Source organism: Battus philenor, unplaced genomic scaffold (assembly GCF_028537555.1).
Source record: "Battus philenor isolate CCGP_79_NKW_IND1 unplaced genomic scaffold, ilBatPhil1.0.hap1 SCAF_1, whole genome shotgun sequence".
NCBI lineage: Eukaryota > Metazoa > Arthropoda > Insecta > Lepidoptera > Papilionidae > Battus > Battus philenor.
In genome coordinates, this window is record NW_027181661.1 from 2,396,652 (window position 1) to 2,411,230 (window position 14,579).

The 14,579-nt window shown below is 32.9% G+C and overlaps 1 protein-coding gene across 1 annotated transcript in view; it reads left to right on the forward strand.

The window, feature by feature from the left end:
* The window catches only part of LOC137924362 (glutamate receptor 1-like), a 188,992-nt gene that overhangs the window by 34,928 nt on the left and 139,485 nt on the right, over positions 1 to 14,579 (forward strand). The window contains exon 2 of the mRNA XM_068767794.1: positions 1,162 to 1,311. Coding sequence (XP_068623895.1) covers positions 1,162 to 1,311 — 150 coding nt within the window. The remainder of the gene's footprint in view (positions 1 to 1,161; positions 1,312 to 14,579) is intronic.

Below are 14,579 nucleotides of genomic sequence, written 5' to 3' on the forward strand. Positions count from 1 at the left end.
AAGTCGTACGGTTTTTTAAAAATTGTGATGAGTCAGTACATACGTGAAAATTTCATATATATACATGATTGATAATAAAAATAATAACTAAATTGAGTCATTTGCCTCAATTATCGTTAAATTAATTATAAATCCGTATTTTAAATTATAATTTCAAGTATTTCTTGTAATTGTAATTTATGGATATGCACAAAGTGGTTTTAATGAATATATTTATTTATTTAGAATAAATGTCAATGTTATTAATATTTCGAACGCACTAAATAGATTATTTGAATAATAATATAATAATAATATGTTATACAATCGTGAAAAAAATAAAAGCGTTCTCCTACTCGGTTTTTTATATATAATAACCTTTTTTACTTCTATATATTGACTTTTCTATATTTTGGCATTTGTGTATTAAATCAATTTAATTCAAAAATAGAATCTTATTTATTTATTTATATTTATAATCTCTAATTATTCACTTTGATACATATCATTAACCTCAATGACTAATTTAATAACTAATAATTAAAATATCGCTTTGTATTATTAATTAATAATATCTATTCACAATTAGTGTATTTCATATCATATATATATGTAAATTATTTAAGACCTGTCTTTAATGTTTAAATCGGTAATCGCCATTTGCAATTATCGTCTGCTGTATATTTTAAAATAAAATATTTGTTGCAGAGGTTTTTACTTTTTTATTAATAATATCTTTTTGCAAATTATTTAATTATTACAAATATATAGGATTATAAATTTATATCAATTTTAAAGTTATGTCTTATCAGAAATAGTGTGTATAAACTTTTAATAAAACTTCTTTGGTTGTACAATTTGTATGTAGCTGGTTTTGATGATATTAAATTTAATAAAAAAAAATCGAATCAGAAAATATATATTCAAATTAATCTTAATTTGTGTTTTAATATTTTTTCAAATTTTTTTTTACGAAATATCGTCTGCCATTAATTTTTTTAAGTATAATTACGAAGATCAATGTTTATCATTTTGAACGTTTTCTATTTAAATCCGTAATGTTTACGATCATCACTTTCATCGACTACAAATAGGTTGTAACATCGAGTGGAGAATGTTACAAATTATTTTTCCGATTTTCCCTTCGCATTTTTTCCTGATTATGTTTTTATTGTCCTACAGGCGTGGTCTTCGATCAGAATACGGATGAGATACAAAATGCGTTCAAGTTTGCGGTCCTGCAGTTCACTAACCCCAACAAGACCCGTCTGGACTTTCAGCTTTACGTGGACGTTATAAACACCGCTGATGCCTTCAAGCTATCCAGACTGAGTAAGTGTTTTTCTATGTACATTAAATATGGAAATTGTGGAAATTAATTTCGCCCGATCACGCCATTGTTTAAAAACGACTTCACCCAATTTCAACCATATATTTTAAAATATTCTATCATACTGTTTAAGATTTTTATGCAAAAAAACAACGTAATTGCGCACACGCAAACCTCGGGCGTATGACGATTCGCTTCAAACTTCACACGTTCCACAATTCGTGAGTTTAAGTTGTATCCTCGTTTAACTGCTGCATTTACCAGTGTTTATGTATCGCAAAATTTAATTATTTATTTCACAAGATTCAATAAAGTGAACACTATGATATACGTTATAATAAAAAATAGTGGAAATAAATTTTGGCAATACGGCAGCTTGTGTAACCTTGAATATCTCCTTATTTAAATCCAACTTGGGACATTGCGCTGCCGTGTCGAGGCGTAAATATATATATATATATACACATACAAATGTATATATGTGTGTGTATTTAATTTAATCAGGCATTATCTCGCGGAATTCCATCCTAAGTAAGAAAAGGACCAACACAACCGCGCCGACTCTGTGTTTGGCACTAATCGGTGTAACATAACTCCTGAAGATGCCCCGTGGAGGGGTGAAACACGTGTTGAGTAATTTGGTGGTGGCGGTTGTCTGATTCGCATTGTTTGCCGCATACGCATTTATCAGCGGGCTGGCGGGCGGTGCATTTCATTGCACGACTACCACTGCATGTGCGGAAGTGGCTAAATATTGGACCTTTTCTTACTTTGTGTGTGTGTGTTTAGTGTGTGTGTGCGACTGAGACATGTGGTCGTGATCGCCGGTTCAATTTCCGAGTCTCATATACAATTTGCACTTTGTGCATTAATTGTACAGGATTGATACTGCTTACAAAAAACCTTCAAAAGGCATCAGCATCCTGTGCGTACTACCACACTACGTCCTTCAATCCGCCTAAGAAGCGTGGCTATTATGGTGTATTCCCCCTATAGATAGTATATTTGTAGTTTACATATATACCTATTACCAATCATCATTTAATTATAGATATGTATAATAAGTTTTGCTTTACCGTTGTCAAATTATGTCGTGTGTCCCTTGTTGTTGGTCCTTGAGGAAATAAATGTACAGAACTGGTTTTAAATGAAATAACATATGAATGCAACTAAACCGCACACTTATACAGTAGTTTATAAGGTCGATGTATATTACTTTCTACTTTTTATTAACTCAATTATTATTTCGATTTAAACTGCTGCAACTCTCAACCTACAACTGTAACTAGCGGCCTGGGGGAAATACAAACGTGGATATATCTTATTTAACGTATCTTTCCGGGCATGTCGTTGCTTACTATGTAGTAATAAATATATCATATATTACTACACCCCATTTTAAATGCAACGTTGTCATAACATTGATATACCTTTGAATTCTATAATTACAAATTATGGTAATTTTTTTATACCTTTTACAAACTGTTTTGTATTAAGTATCCAACCACCGGGCCTCATTGGAAAGCTTATTGTCGCTCAACAGACAACGGGAGGCCACTTCTCAATTTTTTCCACGAGATCGTTACAAGGATGATGTGACCAGTTCATGAACGAAAGACAGAAAAAAGACGTAGCCCAGTGGTTTGGCAAGTTGCAGAGGTAGTTGGCAAGCAACGTAAAACGCAGAATGGATAGAGATCACGGATTGGCAACCTTAAAGTAGCAGGTCCACCCACGCCGGGAGAGGTACGGCTTCCACCAGAGATGTGTCTTGGCACAGTACTGAGGAGTAGTTGCGAGTTCTGTGGGAGATCTGTCGGCTCTTCCAAAAGTATCTAAGGTGATAACCGAGGGTTTTAGTGGGTAATAATTCCATATGACCATGTCCTTCCCCCAGAGGGTAGAATATCTTGTGTCCATTCTGAAGATTGCCCTTGATACCATAAAAAAGGAAGTTGGTAGACGCTGGATATTTTGCTCACAACTGGTCCTATTGAGGCAGGGTCAAGGACACTCATCATCCATGAGACTCAGAGGCTTAAGAGCAAGGCTTTCATCGATGTTCGTCGAACAATGGACACCCACGGGCTGTATAACAGTGTCCATCATACAGTGGTAGTAATATCACGTCACATGAACTCGTGCGTGTATTACACGGACGAGGCCCAAGATGCGATCCCAAGATTCATCGATGTGGCGAATAAAGCACAAATATTGGCGTACGACTTGAGAATGGCAATATGGAATAGGGATGAGGAAGTGTTCGCTCGAACCGTGTTTTTAAAAACTCGAAATTGTTAAGGCGTCGTATAAAACAAACAAGACATGAATGATTTAAAAAAAATCATAGTAGTGGTTGACTTCAATTTGGTTCTAAATATTTTAAAAGACTTAAACACTGTAATATTTTAAAATGTGAGCGAAAAAAATATTTCAGTAATATTGAACCTAATTATAAAAACACAGGCACGGATGCTGATGTCTGTGGAATAAAGTTACCAATAATAATTAAAAAAAAAAAAACGGTTCTATTGAAAATCTATGAAGGAGGCTTGGATGCAATACAAACAATAATGTTCATATACAAAGTGATAGTACACCTCTCCTTTATGTTAATTTATAACAAAGCTCTAAAATTAAATGAAAAAATTACAATAGAAAGATGAGAAAGTAACTCGACAGAGTAATGCACAAAACCTAATTAGTTACTAATTAACAAGAATTTTCACAAACATGAACTTTGTAATAGAAACAGAATAGGGTTTTTAACTTCAGGTGAAGGATTGTAGAGAATCTACTTTTGTTTTAAGAGAAATAGTTACGTATCGTCCATGCAGAAGTTTATTGTCATTTTCAGTGAAACACTCTTTCATTGTATTTTTATTCATTCATTTAATATATATCATAGTTAACGTAAAATTTAGAATAATAAATTATTTTCTCGATCTTAAATTTCTCTTCTGGATAATTTGTTGGTAATGCGTATAAATAATTATTTTTAAAAACATAATAAAAAATGGCACAATTAATTCATTAAATAGTTTTAATTGTACACGTAGCATTAGAGAGAAAAACATTGAGTTAATTATTTATTTACATGAAAGACTAATGACTAAAGATAATAAGTCAACTTTGTCGTAGACTGATTTTGTCACGACACGTTGTCGATCACATTGTGGTATTATGGTGCACAGAAGATGCTGTTGCCCATCCTCTAAAAATTTGCTTGTGAGCATTGGCATACAATTAATGTATTAAGTGTGAATCATATAAGATTGTATATCTGGGAATTCAACTAGCAGCATAACATCGCAAGTCTACCGCTCGACTACCACTGCTCAAACAATTCACCACTAAACACTATTCCTATTAAACTAGGAGTCAATTACAGTCTTCACTTATGGTATTGTCTGAACAAAAAGGAGGATAGAACACCCCTTCAATATTCGGTGGTCGTTGGAACGGTAATCGAAAAAGAATCCGCTTGAATTTTTTATAGTAGTCTTTCACACTAGACGATTTTTTCAAAATTAAAAAAAAATTTAACCTAGGTCCTATCATAGTTGAGTAAAAATGTATATTTAATCGATAAGTAGATTTAAAATAGATACATACAGACAGATAAACATTCATTTTCATATACACAGATAAACCAAGTAGAGAACGCCAACAAGAAACTAATAATGTTTTGTTGTTTTCAAGGGAGTTCGTGGAACCTCTTACTTGAGAATTCTTGACCTTTTACATTTTATTAAAGCAAAATATTTTCCCATGGGATATTTAACTGGCGAGAGGAAAATTCACAAAATAGACAACCCGACGAAGTTTTCCACGATCACTTTTTCTTTTTATAAAAGTTGAAAACACTTCTAGCCTTTCTATTTTAAAAGTTCGAAAAGCGGTTCACATCTAAAACTGTAGATATTCACATTTTTACTAACATATCTACTATACTATTATGACATATATTAGGCTGTATTGAAATATATTTAAAAAGAAACGAAATATATGCCCATACATCTAGTATAATTAATTAATAATTATATTTAAAGGATTGGTTCGATTTATTTATTAATATCTCGGATCAAAGACAAGAGTTACTTGATAAAGACAAGATTTACAAGATTACTTGATAATTATCTCTTTTTTATAAATTTGAAAACTTTTATTGTGATCAAAATAACACACGACTGGGTTTATTGTTTAATAATCATATAGCATATTTTCAAAAAGTGTGACCACGTACTTAAGTTAAATATATACAAAGAATATCCTATCTAAAAATACCACAGTTTGAATACGAAGGTCTTTGACCAATGTGTGTTGCTGGTGATGACATACGGATTCAAGACTTGGTAACTTACAAGCCTCATAAGAAAGTTTAAGGTCACACAGAGAATAATAAATAAGGTTCTACTTGGAGTCTTACTGCGAGAGTCGAGATCACCGACGTGGCTCGAAAAATTGCACATTTGAAGTGACAATGGGCAGGGCAATTCAGGCAACCGATGGCAGTTTGAGCCGAAAGTCTCTCGTGGCTGCGTAGTGGTATATTTCAAAATGTTGACACCCCGAGATGAAAAGGTTGGCCATCACTGGCCTAAGTTAGTAACGCATCGATAATGGTTTGAAAAAGCTGAAGTGCATAATCATCGAGAGAAGCTTCTGCTATGGCGTGTGCGTTTTTTTTTTCTCTTTTTTTTGCGTATAGAGTGCTAGCTAACTTTTCGTTTGTTCGCAGAGCACTTATCGTCAACTACGATATAAGAGTAGAGACTAAACTTTAATTGCTATTATTGTGTGACTACCTCAATGGTTAAATGTTTTCTTTTGAGACGTATAAAAGATTCTTTTCAGATGAATAGAGACTTCACTGTGTAGTCCAGTATTAAATAGTTAAGCAGACTTTGTTGAATCAGTATATCCTTGGAAACAATGTTTTTGTTGCATTTATTTAATATTAATTTAATCTTAATCACAAAATTAGTTATATTAAGTGTCCATAAACTAAATAACAATGTCTCGTTGAAACGAAACTAATAAAAATAAATGTAAATAATACCATAGGTCTTTAATTAAAGCCTATTCAAATTCAATTAATAATTCAATATTATTCTAAGTATACAGTGGTACAGTGTGGTATATATATATATGTATGTATATATATATATAGTAGAAAATTCAAGTACACATGTGCCCCCGTCGGGAATAATGCACCGAATACGCGCATCACACTAACACAAAAGTCATCGACGGCCCCGTGCAAGGAAGAGCTTTCAGGGTCGGCCAGCGCCGCTCCTGACCGTCGAATAGTCCTCGCTTACACTACACTTCACTCATAACTATACATCTCCACGGGTATAGACCCTCTTCGTACAAATGATATAGTTGTACCTGTAGTACGAACACCCAGCGTTTAAATTTTTCCTCGTGGATTTCCTATTTCCGAGATCAATTCTTATGAAGCTGCAGAAAACAAAATCCGGCTGGTGTGAGTCGCCAAAAAAATATTAAATTTGTTTACATATATATTGGTTTTTATAAGAATGTATATTCATTTTAAAGTCTGTCATTTGCGAAACACTCCTGTGATCTTTTAACTGTGAAATATGTTCTCGCCTAACATCCTTCGGTGACTTAAGACGAAAGTCTACGACCAATTTGTGTTATCACTTAAAAAGCAATCTTTGAAGTCTTTTATTTTCTCACACCTTCTCACCTCTACTGTTAAGTGGCTGTGACTTTTTATAATATAGGGTTAATAATTATTGGCTTTGAATTCTTTTTACATTATTACATATTCAATTACTTTTATTTTTAATCTGACCGGGTCTTAGCTCTACTTAAACTTTTTTACATTATATTAGTCTGTTCTAGTCTACTCTATTTTTTTATTATTATGTCATTCTATTTATCTATTGTGTTAATCTATCTTTATTTTTATATAGTCCTTCACTTTGACACAATAATATAGAAAGCCTCTATCTTTCTGCAATAATTTTTAATTATTTTATTTGAATCATGTGTGCGTGCAATCTATGCCCAAAATAAAAGATTTGACATACTGTTATATCTATTTTATTTAGCTATTTCTTTCTTATTATTTTTAATTCCTTTTAATTCCACGACTTGTTTAACCTGGTCACAGCCGGCGTGTGATCTCTTACGTAAGGCTTCATTTGCTATTCGAAAGTCACTCAACAAGCCATAGAGAGAGGCGTTCTCGGAATTTTGTACAAGAACGAATCAGATATTACAAAGATCTATATTGGTACGAAGATAGCCGACATAGGTCAACGGATTAGCAAGTTGAAGTAGCAGGCTGAAAGCACGCAGAAACGAAATGGCCGCTGGAGCATTAACCCTTTTCTTGATAATGTATCTGCAGAGATACAACAGAATTTAAAAAAAAAATTGTGGCATCAATTTTGAACGCAAAGTAATCATTTGTATGTGAATGTTTAGGTAATTTCTTGATTTTCGAACGCTTGTTCAGTTTTTTCTGTTGGCATCCTTGGGTCTTAAAAGTCAAGTGGTATGAAAATTAATGTAATATTAAAAAAAATCTGCCAAATTAAGGGTTAATGTTCTAGAAATGATACCATGGACTAGAAAACGTCGGAAGCTAGCCGCTTTCAAGCGGTCTTATTGTAAATTTATCCTATAGTATATTGCGTTGTAAAATCTGGCCAATTATTTGATGAAAACAAATAATTAAACAAGACAGAAAGTAAAATTTCTTTATATTTGTTTGGCGCATATCTTGAATATAGCTCGACTAATTTTGCTATTTTTTTCAATATTTTTCATAAAAAAAAATTTGTTTGAGAACAACTATTTATTTTATTTTGTCATTGTGAATCTATGGGCGGTCATATGGTTGAAATGATGAATCATTTATATTTTTTTATGAATATTTAAGCGATTATCCTAAAACGTAGATTTTATTTTCACATCGACATCGTTCAAAAAAATTTGCATGAAATGCAGAATTTATTTATTTTACATCAGTGGAAATTCACTATTGATAGAAATTTTATCTTGCACAGAATAAAAGCATGCCCATTATATAAATGAGATGTTGTATTAGACTTCCATTATTATTACGCATTATTGTTATTATTAATATTTTGGTATTAACGACGACAGTATGTATGATAATGTGTGAGCCTCTCAGAAATCGAATCTACGACTGATATAAATATGCTTTTGTTTTATCTCTGTGTTAATTGTGTCAAAGGAAAGATATTTATTTTTAAAAGTATATGCAACACATTTTTGCTTGAAAGCGCATAGTAGAACCCGTCGAAAACTAAACTATAATAAATATTTAATGGAATCAGGCGTTACCTCGTGGAAGTCCATCCTAAGTAAGAAACGGACCAATATTTAGCCACTTCCGCACATGCAGTGGTAGTCGTGCAACAAATTGCACCGCATAAAATTAAATCACCAATCGACCAATCGCCAAGTGGACTCTGTGTTTGGCACTAATCGGTGTAACATAACTCTTGAAGATGCCCCGTGGAGGGGTGAAACACGTGTTGAGTAATTTGGCAGTGGCGGTTGTATGATTCGAATTGTTTGCCGCATACGCATTTATCAGCGGGCGGTGTACTTTATTGCACGACTACCACTGCATGTGCAGAAGTGACTAAATATTGTTCCTTTTCAAACTATAACAAATTTACAGATAATATTTTCTCCGAAGATCGCCTCCACGACCTGTGTTCTGATGCTCACGTCCAGCGAATTCCCGCGACCTGGACTATCATTTGTTTCCTGATACTGCTGTATACTAAACGATTATCATATTTATATCTGTTTGTTTTGATCTTTCCTGAGACCACAGGGATTTAAATAATGTAGGTCACCCGATTTTTTATCAAGACAATAGCATTCGACTATCGATGTAATATTAGCTGACGCGAAAAACTCGCAGCCGACGCTTAGGGATTTTAAAAATGGAGTCTCTATAAAGCGGATTTTTTTTTCAGAGGCCTCATTTAAAATACCGACTTGAGAATCAAACGGGGTAGGGGAGCTCTGGTTGATAGAGATTTTCTGATCAAAACACGTCTTAGACTAATGATGGGGTCGCGAATTTTTATGGCTTTCAACTCCTCTGGGCCCTCTGTTTGTTCGCAGATACCCATTGAATTTTCTTTCTAAAGCGTTCCATATAAAGTTAAAAGCTCACGGTGTTACATAATTACAGATAGTTTACTATGAGATAATATATTACGTAAATTTTTTACTTAATATTATCTACACACACATATATATATAAATCACAATTTCCTTAGTAATACTACAGTTGAAACGATGAATGCAGTCCTTCTATTGTCGAACAGTGGACATCTTATGGTTGATATGGTGATGATATTGATTGTTATTATGAGTTTCTTAATATTTTATAGAATTTTTTATGGATAAATAATTCAAAATATTATTACTATTGAAACTTCACGCATTTTAAAACTCTCTTTGAACTTGGTGCGACAGTTTACTCTCAATATATTGTTGTTTAATAGATGCTCCGATCTGTGTTTATATGAAATCAATAAAGCGATCGCTCTGAAATATTTCACATAAATTTATTTGAAAATTACGATTTGCAAATTAACTTATTGTATTGAACCCCTTAATCGATTTTTAAAAAAGTGCTTTACGTTGTGTGACATAATTCTTTTTTTCAAAATTATCGCTGGTTGTGTTTGTATAAAAGACCATAATTTGCCTGTGAAGTGTCGCCGAGATGTGTAAATGTAAATATGAAATGTACCTTTTTAACAGTAATAAATAGGTGATAGTGATGTATGTTGACAGATATATTTTTAAATTTCTAGAATCCAGTTTTAGGAAGTAAAGACGAACGAGGCGCATTTCTTGAATGAAGTTTATTTAAGTTCGCTTCGTAAAGAGCACCGGCGAGCCTTTTGCTCAAGTTATAAAATAAGCATATAATATTTTCTAATTTCGGTACAGTGTATCTGGATACTTGCCAGATTCAATTTAATCTTTGTAGTATGCGTTGTGGTCAATTTTGCCACGTTTTCTCTCGTTCCATGCACTTCCTATGCGCGGATGTAAATAGAAATGTGGGATTGGTCGGATGCATGCTTTTAGCGGTACCGGCTATGGTTTTAAATTCGTTACATCCATGCATTTCTACTGATATAGAAAATGATATTGGATAGATGATCTGAGCAATCCAATTACTTTGAAACAGAATAAAAATATATGAAGTGCATAACTTAAAACTGTAAAATAAATTTAATATTTAGTCGCCGTTTCAGTCCATAGACACCAACTACAATCCCCTAAATGGGGTATACTATAATCGCCACGCCTGGTAGTCGGTTTGGTGATCGCAATATTATATGATGGTACGTAGAGGATATTGCTGCTCATCCTTTCCATATTTTTGTGAACAGTAGCAATCCTATGTAATGAATATACAAAATATGAGTTATATAAGATTGTTTCCCAGGAATCGAAGCGACAACCTACGATGGAATCAATCCTCTACTACCACTGAGCTACCATTGCTCAATATAATAAATGTCATGTAATTTATAATTAGTAATAATTATTTATTACATTAGATGAGAGGTGACAGATGCCGCTTTCGACAGGTCTTATTGCAAATTTATTGGGCAGCCCTTTATCCAGCTAGGGATGATCTACGGCTAAAATAATGACGACGATTGGCATATGAATGTATTCCCATAAATCATATACATGTAAACGTTCTTACATACAAAGACTGTGTGAATTTTCATTTCGTAAATTTTGCCTTTCTAAATATCGTAAAAAGTTGTTTTCTTTTTATTATTTATATAAAAATAATACTTTCTAATTACCTTACTACAGAGATAGGGTTATTGTTGTAGTTAGCGATTATCAATCTTACTTTGTTTCTGTGCTCTCTGTCGTTCTTCCCTACCATCCTTAAGCAATATGTGCTAAATGTTAATGTTGTAATGCTCCTCTCTGATACTTCTTAATGTCTTCTGTTCATTTCTCTTTATCCTCTCTTGTGATATCTTCATTTCTTTTTTTCTCTTCACAATATTCCTTTTCTTATCTTTCCTTTCGCACATCGCCTCACTTCCATAGCCTTCCCTGTGGGATCCTAAATTAACATTACTTTTTATATTCGTTTATTTATTTTTGCCTCTTATATTTATGTCTTAGTTTAATATTAATTTTCTTTTGTTTTCTCATTAACATCACAATCTGTTTCAATCTACTTTTAAAATTATTAAAGTTAATATCACTTTTCTTTCTTTTTTTTTGGTTAGATTTTAATTATTTAAATTTTACTCTTTACTTGTTTGCTCTTATAGTAGGTTTATGATCTTCCTATAGAAGTCTAGGAAGGCCTAGCGATTTTCTTTATTGCTTAATAGACTGTTACTCTATTAGTATAAAGTAGAGTTCTCATGAAAAATATTTTGACCTTTTTTTCTGCCTACCCTTGCTTGTGTCTTGTGCGTAGCAGGGACGTTACGAATTCGGTGAATATGAGTTTTTAAATTTTAATTCTACTTTCTCTTTCGTTCTTTACGTGATCTGTCATTCTTCGCTTGCAGGTCGTCTTCCTTGCATCTCCTTCCTTCTCTCATCTTCATTTTTAGATAAAATTTTATCACATTAGCACAGATTTTTTTATTCCAGTCTATTTACGTTTACTATATTTATTTACATTTATTTTGTTATTTTACTATTTGGCACTTTGTTACTACTTTTTTGTAATAAGTTAGTGTTAATATTTTTTTTTATACTTAATGTAAAGAACATATTATTTGAATTTTTTTTTGGGTTTTGCAAGTCTTAACCTTTCTTTCTATTTATAAGTCTGATTTTCCATTGTTGTAGTCTGTCACCACCTAAAATTATGTTACTGATGTCGGTAAAGCTGACATAGCTCTTGAAAAATATTACTGAGTCTATTTTACTGATAAAGGTATCATATTTATTTTCAAATTGAAGTGACAATGGGCATGCCATATAGAACACAGAACAGATGGCTGATGCAGACCACAGACCGGCAAGCGTAGCATAGGATGTCCTTTTATAAAGTGGACCAATGACCATGGTACGTCGACGGAATATTTTAGATACAGGAAATCTATACTGCACGTTTTATAATTGAAATGATAATGTCCAAGCAAAAGGTAAAATAAAATCATACAGTCTTGTACAATTGCATAATAAACTTTGCTAAGTTTGACATATTCTCTGTAGATAAATGTTCACTTTTACTAAATTTAAATAAACAGTATTAAGGCGACCGTATGTGTTCAACCAACTTAGTCTAACCGTATTCACATAAACAACAGACTCGAAGTCAGGGAAACCTCATAACTCATACAGTTTTCCTGATATCATATTAAAAACAATAGTTAGTTGTAAATCGCATAGTTATAACATATATACAATAGAGCAATTACGATGTCGCTGAATTTCTAAACTTAAGCAAATCGCCTTCTATATTTCCTCGGAATACTCTATTTTTATATTCGCGCTTTGTATCTTTCCTCGGAATATTCTGTTTTTATATTCGTGTTTTGTATCTTTCCTCGGAATACTCTGTTTTTATATTCATGCTTTCTATCTTTCCTCGGAATACTCTATTTTTATATTCATGCTTTCTTTCTTTCCTCGGAATACTCTATTTTTATATTCATTATACAGTGTGATTTGTTATAGACTTTAAAGTACACCTTATTAAAAAATCAATTGTTTCAAAAATAATCAATACTCTAATGATAATATAGTAATAAAAATCGTTTTCCATTGGAATAACTTAATATTAAAAATGTCTATTGTTTACTATCTGTTCGTACAGACTTTGTACAGCCAGAAGTTATTGGGCTGTAGCGTTCTATATTTTAAAGTGATCACTCTATACCACATATATATATATATATATATCAAGCTTTTTCTTACATATTAGCGACACGTGCGTACCCCTTTACAACTTTAACATCTATAAACAATCATCCTGTATAGAGTACTATTCTTTTTTTCTTTACATCTGTATCTTAAATACCCTTTCCACAGAGTAACACTCGCAGTGTTATTCACACGTAGTTTACGATCGTCAGTAAATCTAGAATTAGTAATTGCTAAGCATGTAACAAATTTCCCAGACAAATCATTTACAGTTACTGCACGCTTGTTAAACTTATAATCTGCTTGTAAGTCCACATCTCTTATTTTCAAAAATATAAAGCATCTTTGATTTTCACTGTGATATCTAATCCTGTTATTTTTACTTATTTGTTATATGTAATATTTCTTAGAGAGGGAAGGTGATGTAAAACAATTTTTTCTGTCGTTTAACTTCTCTATTTCTCCATTCTTTGCTCTTATATTTGAGGACCTTGGTTCCTGCCGTCTCTCCTCTTGCTTGATGTTTTGCATCCAGCGTGTCCTTCGGTCTAGCTAATGCAGTTTGAGTCGCTGCAAAACTATATTGCCTCTAGCATTTAATTATATTTATCGGAACTCTGTAGTATCGACTGGTGTCGACAGATGGCGCTAGTTGTTCGTAAACATAAAAGGGGCACCGCGCGGTAGTTACGACATCTGATCAGATAAAATGTCTTCGGAGGAAGCGGGAGTGGGGAGAAGGAATACAATACGTCAGGTGAAGCATCTGACGTAGATTTTTTTAGTTTATTAACTCGCGGATTTTGGATCCGCGAGCCCTGAGTCCGAAGAAGCTGTAAAAGCCAAAACGGCTAACAGCGCGCATCAACATTCAAATATAGCCAGCTAGAGAATCGACTTTCATGAGGAATACTCGACATCGACACTACATATAATTTATTACTATGGATTTTTTATTGTGATCAATTGTATAACAGATGCATTCTAATAGTAGATAATTTGATTGAAACTAAAATTATACTAAGCTTCCCTTTTATCATACTTACATTCCCTCAGAGGGCCAAGGAAAGGGCTATGCATGAGATTTCTTCACAAGATCGAATCAAAAATGACATCTGTAGACGAAAATAATCGTCGGCTGAAGAGAATGCCACTGTCGTCTTATGTTTCAAAAGTGGAAAACATGAAGCGCCCAACTTAGCGCCTATCCGCGTGGTGAATAGACAACTAGATTATTTTGTGAAAGTCGTCGGAAAAATGTTCACCGATGATTTTAATCATCATCATGAACCACAATTTCAGCTATAGGACGTCCGATGGATATTAGCCTATCCCATATGTTAAACAACGCGTCTTGATCTGAAAA